The following is an 11,088-nucleotide window of genomic DNA, read 5'->3' on the forward strand; positions in this document are numbered from 1 at the left end:
GGTTCAAGTCGGGTATTACTCTCTCGAGGTTTAACCCTTTAATTGGGTCTATCAATCTCTCGAGTATGCCCCAATTCCTTGTTGGACCAATTTCGGAGACTTAGGCTCTCTTTCTCAAGAAGAGCCCTAGTCAACTAAACACAAACTAGTATTTGCAACCACTAATTCAGTAATTAACCATGAAATTGGCCCAAATACCATACATCCATAGTCAATCTAGCCCTAAAATACAAGACTCATCAATTACCCACACTAGGATTGAGCCACAATCCTAGCTTATGGGTCTAGCTACTCATAATTAAAGAAGAAAAGCAAGAAATAGATGAAAAACAACTCATATTAATTAATCACTAAGGTAAATAACAAGATTCAATGATGAAAAGTAGATAAAATTGCCCAAAATAGCTCAGAAAGTCGAACCCACGAGCGCAACTACGTTACAAAACTATCTGATGCACTAAAAATGGGTAAAGAAGCTATTTATACTAAGCTAAAAATTCTAGACAAAAATGCTCTTGCGGGGTTAGTACGGACCGCACAAAATGGTGTGCGGCCGCACTAGTGCTCTAAACTTGAAAATACAGCTCTCTGCACTTGGGCAATGCGGACCGCACATAATGGACTGCGGCCGCATAGGCTTCTAGTGCGGTCCGCATAAAATGGATCGCGGACAGCATAGGCTTCAATCCTCAAATCTGGCACCTCTCTGATCTTGGGTTCTGCGGATCGCACTAAATCGAGTGCGGCCGCATTGCCTTGCGGACCGCACAAAACCTAGTGCGTCCGCATTGCATGTTTGCCTGGAAATCAACCTCTCTGGAGTGCGGACCACACAGAATAATGTGCGACCGCACTGGGTCTGCTTTGCCTGAGCTTGTCTTGTCTTTGATACTTGTGCAAGTTTCACTCCTTTTGAGTTGATCTTTGACATCTTGTCATTTTGTCGATCAAACCTGTAATCAAGCACAACTTGTGAGCCTTTTGGGACTATTTTGTACAAATTTCTAATTTAAACTTAAGCAAAAAGGAGTATAAAATGTATTAAAATCCCTAGTTATCAACTAAAGCAGAAAAATATTCCATATTGTTATTTTCTTTTACTTTTTGTTCTTTGTACGGATATCTTTTGAATATTTCTTACCCTCAGGTAAAAAAAATATGCCAACATCTTTTAGAGATAAATGAAGATCGCTCCAGTTGGAATAGATTCCCTCTCCTTATGAGGATTTAGTTATATAATTTATTAAAAAGAATTAATTTTATTTAATTAGAATCCTAATGATTCTGAAAGCTTTTTATAATACCAAATCAAGCTCAATCTTACTCATCGGGTGAATTTCTTAAATACCAACCTAAAAATTTATTGAACTGAAGTCACAAAAGTTAAATTTTATTTGTAACTAGAATATGCCTAAAACTCTACCTGTTATATAACATAAATTAAAACCCACATTTTCTGGTACTAATAAGAAAACAATTTCCAATACAATGATATATACAACAACAACAACAACAAAGGTAGCCTGATGCATTAAGCTCCCATTATGTATGGGGTTCGGGAAAGGACCGGACCACAAGAGTCTATTGTACACACTCTTACCCTGCATTTCTGCAAAAGGCTGTTTTCGCGGCCCGAACTCGTGACCTCCTGGTCACATAACAGTAACTTTACCAGTTACGCCAAGGCACTAACAACAATAACAATACACCCAGTTTAATTCCACGAGTGGGATCTGGAAACGTTATTCCCACATTGAAGGTAGAGAGGTTGATACAAAATATATACACAAAGTATTTAACAAAACCCAACTGATAACCTATTATTACCCTACATATTTTATAATAACAACAACAATAAGGCAACGTAATTAGGCAGAAATGAGAAGTTTAAATTAAGCGTGTACAACCATGCCAACTGGTTTCTTCATATGAACATCAATAGAATTTCCAAGACTTGTATTAGAGTTCAACCAGTCCCAGGACCAGGTGGCCGTGGTTTGCCCGGAGCTCTTGATTTTCTTGCTATTGTATCAGGAAACCCTTCTTCTTGTTCATTTTCTTGTTCATCTTCTTGAACCAGCCCTTGTTCTTGTGCATTTTCTTGTTCTTCTTCAATTACCACCCATTCTGGATTTGGTGGTTCAAGTACAACCACCCGTCCTTGTCCTTGTGCATTTCCTGGTTCATCTATTTTCGATATCGGTGTTTCGTCTCGCGGATCTGACAAAATTATAGAACAATAACAATTACGTCTCAGTTTTAAACAAGTTAGAGTCAGCTATATGAATTCGTACAAACAAAATTGAAAATATCTATAAAATTACTTTATCACATTGTTTTTCTAAAATGATGTGAAAATATGATTACAACCAAGAAAATTACTTACCTTCAGAAGATTTTCCACATGAAACTAGGTATTCAAACAGATGTTGAACCATGTTCTTTGTATTTGCGATGAAGTTAGCCATCTTTTCTTTCTTATAAGCTATTGTTTCCCACGGATTAAAATAAACTTTATAGGAGATTAATTGTTGAAAGGTTCAATAATTACTTGTTATTATTAAAATAGAGCTTGAGAACCATGTGAGAAATTATTAATTTCGAGATGTGACTGGTAATTGTTGCTATTCTCATAATTGCATCTCTTTGTCAAATTAGAGAGTTGACTATTGATTTTCTTAAAGTTGGACTAAGGATGGGGAATATTTAAGGTTCCTACCAAATCATGTGAATTTAGATAATTGTTGTCTACAAAAGGGATGCAATTTAGGAAACTTAGTTCGATTCTAGGTACCCGCACTGGTAGCTTATTGTTGATACAAAGAAATTTTCATAAATGTATAAAAAAGGAGAAATATGGGCATGTGGGTCCAAATTTTTTGACATTGTTAACACGCATATCAAAGCAATAAAATTTGGTTTGGTTTTAACAATTGTTTAATTATTCTTCGGTTGTTCATCCGTTTATGTGAATCGGAACTCTATCTCGAAGGCTCAATCGAGACTAGCCCTTGGCACTTAAGTTGAATTCAAGGTTTAATTACTACGTCAATTCGGTTTGATCGTTTCGTTACATTTTAATTTAATTACTTGTTGCTTTTTGATCATTTGTATTAAATTAAATCATGTATCATTTAAATCACATACAAATTTAATTGTTATTTGTTTTAAGGGGTAAATAGATTCCAATGAAGATCAATCTAGCTAGAATAGATTCCTATCCTTAAGAAGATACTGCATAAAATATTTACTTCTAAAGAAAAATAAAGTGGAATTAACTATGAATTTGGTCGCTAATCTGTCATTAATCGCTCGTAGCTAACAAAAGTTATTGATAATTTATTGTTAATCCGTCGTTAAATAAGATTAATGACAAATTTTTTTGTTTAGCTACAAAACTTGCCCGTCGCAAATTCTTGTTTACTTAATAGTGACTATATATGATAATACTAATGCAAATGTGTTTACCTTAAAAATCGAGTAACAATTAAACTTGTAATGTAGTTTTAAGGATATGTAATGTGATTTCACTTAATACCAATTGATTAACTTAGAGATAAATGATGTGAATTAACAAGAATATAAAACAAACCGGTGCATGGACAATGCCCTCGAGCTGATGAACCCTCGAGAGTAATAAAGTAAGAACAGTTAGAGAATAATAAGTTGATGAACAATAGAGAAATATTATATTGCCTTGATCTGTATGAATGTAAGGTGTTTTCAAATGATGGGAACCCCTCTTTATATACTAAAGGAATCCTAATTATGGTACAATTCTAATTACGGAAGTAAATCCCATGATTGATACAAACAACCGCCCTTGCCTTGATTCGTTCCGAGATTTTCGCCGTGATCTCCAACAAGTTACGGATATTTTGTCTTTCCGTTATTGCGTTCCGCTCGAAGCTGATCATATTTGGTCTCGGTCGTCGAGGACTTCGATCTCGATGGATCTCCAAACTCGGTATCTTGCCTTCATGCTCAGGCCTAATCCATTACGAGGCTGACCTTCGATGCAGTTCTCCGATCGCTAAATAATGGCAAAACTGGGCAAGCCCGATTATACCCGTATACAGATAGTCCCCTCGTTTCTTTGAGTGTAATGAGAAGAAACGAATTGAATCTTTGATTTTGTACATCAACCAATTGCGATGCCACCCTCGTGACGTAAGCGACTGAAGCGTTATGCCTACATAGTTCCCAAGACCATCAATTAGTGCCAGTTAATGGTCGGCCACTAGTGTTTTCAAACCGTCAAAGCAATATTATAAATAGATCCTCTTCATAATTTTCTCAAACTTTATTTTCAAAACTTTTCTTAATCTTCAAAGCTCTCCTTCCTTCAAGTTCCTCAATTCTGCAAATTATTTACATCTTGTTTGCCAATCCTCTCCTAAAACAACAAACTTCATCTTCTTCTTTTTTCTGAACTTACATAGAAATGGAAAAAATATCTAAAACCGCTCCCCAAAAGGACAAAGCCTCCTCATCGCAGTCGGCTGGTGATAAAACGTCGGTGGAGCCACGCATCGAAGAGTGCGTTCCCGGGCCATGCGACCTTACCTCTGATTTCAGAGTTGAAAACCCCTCTACGGTCTCTAGCCGATGTGAGCCCATGTCAAGATATATATGCTCGATAATCGAAGGCGATCTCGAGCAGGTGAAAAAAGACTGCCATTGGAAAAACACAGAGGTGGTAATCCGTACCCCCAAGGAGGTTATTACCACTCATGTGAAAGGGGTTTTTAAGTGTATACACTTACCCTTTCACGTTGCGTCCCATCGATCCCATTATAATAGACTTATGCCGCTAATACCACATAACCCTAGGCCAAATCCACCCCTCTTTTTGGCGCATCGTTATTTTGCTCTGATTTTTCATGAGCAAGGTCGAAGGGATGTCTTTCACCCTCGATCATCTTATTAGATTATACAGTCCCTGTCTTTATCGAGGCGGATTAGTAAGGCTTCAGCATCGGGCCCCAAAGGTGTTGTTCTCGAGCATAGACGAGGACAAAGATCGAGGATGGATGGGCCGGTTTGTCCAAGTAAGGACCTCTGACATAATCCCGGACGAGAAGATGTCATTCCCTGAAGAATGGAACATGAAGCGAAAGTACAAAACCACCAATAGCTTCTGTTGATTGTTTTTCTTCCTTTACCTTTTCTCATCAACATTCTTTCTTATGATGTAGCGGTCTTTTGGGTGCCCGGTGCGATCCCGAACCATGTAGAATAGATTTGAAAACTAGGCTCGACTTCTTTGTAAGTTGAGCGCTCGTGGCGCGATCTGGTCGATGGCCAATGGGAGGACAAAAATCACGGTTACCTTCTCTGTCTAAGTTCGATGCCTTCCTGTGAAATGCTTCTTTTTTATTTTTACTTGATTTCCTCCCATATAGGTCTTGGAGACAAAGCTATCATGAGGCCTCCCCCACCTGGGGAAGAGGAGGCCCCGAAACCGGCTAAGGATAAGAAGAGGAGAAGGGCCTCACCTTTTGATACTCCAAAGCCTAAGAAGAGCAAGGATCGTAAGTCGAAGAATGACTCTGCCTCTCTGCCTGATCACGTAACCAAAAAACTACGAGATGAAGAAGATGAGCGGGAAGATGCTGACTGTGAGCTGGTGGCTCGAAAGAGCGAAAGTGCTGAAGCTTCAAAAGCAGCTGAGCTGGTGATGGTCGAGGAGGCTCATCTTCGGACCAAGGAGATATCGGAATATGGTCCGAGAAAAGTCCCCAAATCATTAGGGGCTGAAGATGTCTCCCACCATGACAAACAACTGGTAAGTGTGCATGTCTGCCGTGATGGACAATCAGCGGGTATGCCTGAAGGGTTCGATTCCGAGGCCTTCTAAAAAGGAGAGAGTGACCCAGCCCTCCGAAAAGGAGAGAGTGACCCAAGTGACTTGCTTGGGGAAATCAATATTGATGATTCACCACCCGGCCCCACATTTTCGGGAGGCTCAGTCTGTGGAGACCCCCAAAGTGGGAACAACCTACGAAAGGGATGATATATTTTGTGGTTGCTTCATGGGGGTCGATGATGTTTCCGACCTGGATGCATCAATGATTTTCGATGAGGCTCATCGACTCCTAAGCTAGGTAGATTTCAGCCCCCATTATTAGGTTTACGTTTGCTTTTATTTCCTTTTGTCTGATTTCCTTCCTTTCTCCATAGGATGTGACGCTCTATCGGGAAGCTTTTTCCAAATCCTGAGCTTAGCTGAACCGGTGTGAGGCTAATTTAAAAAGGCTCACGGAGGGGAGATACGCCCTCAAACTCCTCTATGTGCAAAAAGAAGAGGAGATCAGGGACCTCCGAGTTGAATTGGCAAGAGCTCATAAAGAGCATATCGATCTCATCGAGCAAGTAACATAAATTTTTAGGAGCTTGACATATCAGTTTGATATTGGCAACTAACACTTAGATCCTATAGGTTCATCAGAAGGCCAAAAATATTGAGCAGCTTCACAAGGAGGATGAGGTGAAAGAAGCAGAGACTTTGGGGTAGAAGCAGAACATGGACCTCCTCGCCTCGGAGAAAGATACGGCTAGAGCCCAGTTGTCTTCAGTTGAGCGTCAACTCCAAAGCATGAAGGAGGAGAGCTTTGCCAGAGCCAAAAAAATTGAAGAGCTCGAGAATCGGTTGGCCGCTAAGCTTGCAAAGGCCGCAACTGTACTGGAAAAAGTAAAGTCCAACGCAGAGGCGGTCGTGGCCATCTATCGAGCCAATACTGAAGCCGCTAATGCTCGAGCAAAGGAAATTTTGATGTCGCTCAGGTTTGATTATCCTTCTAAGTGCCAGTCTCGAAGAGATTCATGCTCGCATATTTGACCTCACGGCCGATATCGAGAATGAGAAAGTGTTAGAGGCCGAAGCCGAAGCTTTGCTCTTTGACGATGATGACTCCGAGAGTGCAAGCAAATCCGAGAGCGGAGAAGATGAAGATGAAGCTCCCGGGGAAGATTAGGCACTTAGAATTTTTTTCTTCAATTTTGGATTTTGTTGAAAGATCGTAAGTGGTCTTTGTAAATGTTTTTGCATATATGAAAGAACCTTTTTCTTTCCGATTTGTCTCTGATTGCTATTTCGTGAAAAGTTTGTTTTGCTTTCACAATATGATACTTCTGATATACTTTAGGTCTTGTGAGAAATTTGACTCACTTCGTTACCTTGTGAAAATTTTGTTGAAATCGGATTATTATAGTTTCTATAGTAGAGTGAGTACTTGCTCGAACTTGGAGTAGAAAAAACCCATAGGTTTTGGTTAAACGAGGGCGGGTCCTCGAGCTTGACAATGTAATGGCCCTTCGACTCTTGAACCGGGCCGATATGGCCTCAAAAGAGTGGCTTTTTCCCTTTTTTATGCTTAAAAGTTTTAATCATATATGGATTTGTTATTCCTTAGCATGAGATAGATCTATACCCATTAGGATTTAGTGTTATTGAAAAACTTTGCTATGCCTTAGCATAAGTTTGTTCGAGAGTTCGAACAATTTGGTACCTCTTAAGGTTTTAGAGGGTTGATGTTATCGAAATCCTATTTAATTTGTCGAGGGTAGCCCTTTTTATCGATTTTATGAGAATATTTGGAGGCCTGTTGGATTACAGAATTCGGACATATTCAAACCGTGTTAGTTTAGCCGTAGCCTTTAATTTGATATCTACCCATTGGTCTTGTCTCTCGATTATACTTCAGACTTGTTTGAAGTATCAATCCTCGAGTGAGGTGGTCGTGGCCTATAAAATCGAGGATTGCCTTTTTAAGATCTTAAGATTTTGAAGTTTAACAATTCCAGCATGTCGATTTTCGGATGGCAGTCCCCGAGTATGGGTTTAATTGCTCGAGCTTTAGTTGCAATTGGCTCTTGAGCCGGTTTCCGTAAAATATCATAAGTACGAAATTGCAAAGTAGAAATTTCACTTAGGCATGAATATCTGATAAGGAAAAGGTACTTCTTTCAATAGATCATTTATGTGTACATGTTTTGTCATTAGAGCTTAAGAAATATACATAGGCACGGTTCACTTGACCGTTTGGCACATTACAAATTTCCTATTGAGACCCTATTGACATGAAACATGTTCCTTGAAAACATAACATTCGAGGGTGATGCCCATCATTATTCGAGGTTAATTGTTAAGAAGCCTAGGATACTGTTGAATTATCCCCAGGTAGCACAGATAATTATTCCTCATTAAAAACCTCGCCGGAAAAATCCATGTGGGACAAAAGCCGATCTAAGGGAAAAAGAGTGCAATGCATGCTTTAAAACCTAAGGTCTTTGTGTTGAAGAATGTCCCTATGCCTTTGATCAAACACCTGCAATAAGTTAGTATCGATAATAAAAGAAAAAAAAGAGTCATACCTTAGCAATAGTATCGTTTGGGGAGTGATATGTTCCAATTATTTGGTAGTTGTTCGCCATTTATCATGCCAAGTTAGCAAGATCCCTTTCCGATGATACTGAGGACCTGATATGGTCCTTCCCAATTTGGGTCGAGTTTCCCCTCGTTTGGATCTCGATGTTGAGGGTGACTTTCCTCAGGACTAATCCCCTATTTTGAAGTGTCGAAGATTGGTTCTTCGATTATAGTATCTTTTGATTCGCTGTTTTTGGGCGGCCATTCGGACGAGGGCGGCTTCCCATTTTTTGTCTAACAATTCGAGGCTTGTGTTCATAGCCTCGTGATTTGATTCTTCCATTGTGTATTGAAACTTGACGCTTGGTTCCCCGACCTCGATCAGTATCAGAGCGTTAGGGCCATACACTAAGGAGAACGGCGGTTCCCCCGTACTAGATTTTGTCGTTGCCCGATATGCCCAAAGTACTTCGGGAAACATTTCTCTCCATTTCCCCTTAGTGCCGTTCAATCTCTTCTTTAGGCTTTGAATGATGGTTTTGTTCGTTGATTCGGCATGTCCGTTCCTACTAGGATGATATGGTGTAGATAATATATTTTTTATTTTTTGATCTTCGAGGAACTTTGTTACTTTGCTGCCGATAAATTGTTTTCCATTGTCGCACACTATCTCGGCGGGCATCCCGAATTGGCATATGATGTGATCCCAGATGAAGTCTATAACTTCTTTATCTATAGCTTTCTCGAAAGCATGTGCTTCAACATATTTAGAGAAATATTCAATCATAAATAAATGAATTTAGCTTTACCTGGGGCTGATGGCAGAGGACCAACGATGTCCATCCCCTATTTCATGAATGGCCACGGGGATAGGACTGAATGAAGTTGCTCTCGGGGTTGGTGGAACATCGGTGCATGCCTTTGGCATTTGTCACATTTCCAAATGAACTCCTTAGTATCTCTTTCCATACTGTCCAAATAATACCATGCTCCGATGACTTTGTAAACCAATGATTCGGCACCGGAATGGTTCCTGCAAGTGCCCGCATGAATTTCTCGAAGGACGTAGTCGGTGTCTCCCGGACCCAAACATATTTCCAACGTCCCATCGAACATCCTTCTATACAATGTTCCATCTTCGGCCAATGTAAATCGTGCAGCTTTCATTGGTAGAGTCCTCGATTCCTTAGAGTCCTATGGAAGTTTCCCATTTTTCAGATAATCGATATATTTATTCCTCCAATCCCATGTTAGGCTTATGGAGTTTATTTCGGCGTGGCCTTCTTTGACCACCAATTTTGAAAGTTGTACAATAGTCCCTGAGCTAATTTCATCATCTTCGATTGATGACCCCAAATTTGCAAGGGAATTGGCCTTACCGTTTTGTTCTCGAGGTACATGGTGTAGGGTCCATTCTTTGAACCGGTGTAAGGTTACCTGCAATTTGTCTAAGCACCTCTACATTCAATCTTCTCAAACTTCGAAGGTTTTGTTGACCTGGTTAACCACGAGTTAGGAACCACTCTTGGCCTTTATCACTTCTGCTCAAAAACTTTTAACTAGCTCGAGACCTGCAATCATGGCCTCATACTCGGCCTTAGGGTTGTTCATTCGGATCGGATATTCGAAATTTGAACCGAACCATTCAATTTTGGATTTTGGATTTCGGATTGGATCAAATTTCAGATTGTGTTTATTAAAATTTTGGATTTCGGGTCGGATTTGGATTGGCATATTTTAATCAGATCCGATCCGATCCAAAATCCGAAATTATTAGGACATGTATAAATACTGCACTTTAATTTTGGATACTCAGTACTTTCTTTACATCAACCTCCAAGTTATTACCTTTAAAATTGCTAGATTTAGCTATATTGGCACCATAGCACTGTCATAATTACATAAACATGAATTTTTATTAATGTATTGCCTCTTTTACAAGGAAAATATACATTTTAGTTTAACTTTGAGGCATAATAATACAATACAAAATCTGATCCGAGCCGATCCAAACTTTAAAATCCGATCTGACTGATATAATTCGGACCATATTCGGATTGTATTTTCTAGAATCCAAAATCTGAAATTCTAAATCCGTGCACAACCCTACTCGGCCTCATTGTTAGTCAACTTCGGGGATTTGATAGATTGTCTAATCGTATTGCATGTCGGTGGCTTCAAAACAATGTCTAGCCCGGACCCTTTCACATTTGAAGCTCCATCTGGAAAAGGGTCCACACCCCTGAAGATGTACCCGACTTTAGCAATAGTTCCTTTTCGACCTCAGGCACGAGGGCTGGTGTAAAGTCGGCCACGAAGTCTGTTAAGATTTGAGACTTGATGGTCGTTCAGGGTTGATACTCGATATCGTACCCACTAATTTCGATGAACCATTTATCCAATCAGCCCGAAAGTTCGGGCTTGTAAAAAATATTATGTAGGGGCTAAGTGGTTACAACACAAATTAGGTGACATTGAAAATACGGTTTTAATTTCCTAGAGGCGTTTATTAGAGAAAGCGCTAATTTTTCTAAGTGCGGGTACCGGGTCCCTGCTTCACCTAAAGTTCGGCTAACATAGTAAACAGAAAATTGTGTACCTTGTTCTTTTCGAACTAAGACATTACTTACCGCGTCCTACGAGACTGCCAAATATAAGTAGAGTTGCTCGTCCGCTTTCGGAGTATAAAGCAATGGTGGGCTTGAAAGGTACTGCTT

General features: G+C 39.7%; 1 protein-coding gene across 2 annotated transcripts; it reads right to left on the reverse strand.

Annotated features, from left to right (window-relative positions):
* Window positions 1-520: 520 nt before the first annotated feature.
* LOC104213982 (uncharacterized) lies at window positions 521-2,474 on the reverse strand. 2 transcript variants are annotated; one of them, XR_011406499.1, is made up of 3 exons: window positions 2,387-2,474; window positions 1,908-2,220; window positions 521-953 (listed from the first exon to the last, which is right to left on the reverse strand). XR_011406499.1 is itself a non-coding variant. In XM_009763567.2 (2 exons), the coding sequence occupies exons 1-2, from the start codon at window positions 2,466-2,468 to the stop codon at window positions 1,967-1,969; spliced, it is 336 nt and encodes a 111-aa protein (XP_009761869.1). In that variant the 5' UTR covers window positions 2,469-2,474; the 3' UTR covers window positions 1,728-1,966. The 2 variants fall into 2 exon arrangements, 1 of the variants encoding a protein (XP_009761869.1); XM_009763567.2 differs by lacking the exon at window positions 521-953 and having other exon boundaries at window positions 1,728-2,220.
* Window positions 2,475-11,088: the final 8,614 nt, after the last annotated feature.

The sequence above is a fragment of the Nicotiana sylvestris genome, chromosome 4 (genome assembly GCF_000393655.2).
Source record: "Nicotiana sylvestris chromosome 4, ASM39365v2, whole genome shotgun sequence".
Lineage (NCBI taxonomy): Eukaryota > Viridiplantae > Streptophyta > Magnoliopsida > Solanales > Solanaceae > Nicotiana > Nicotiana sylvestris.

Bases quoted from the DNA above. Each gene is read 5' to 3' on its own strand.
- LOC104213982 (XM_009763567.2), bottom strand. From the start codon at position 2,468: ATGGCTAACTTCATCGCAAATACAAAGAACATGGTTCAACATCTGTTT. The intron at 2,221-2,386 runs GTAAGTAATTTT...TAATTTTGTCAG, and splicing joins ATGTGGAAAATCTTCTGAAG to ATCCGCGAGACGAAACACCG.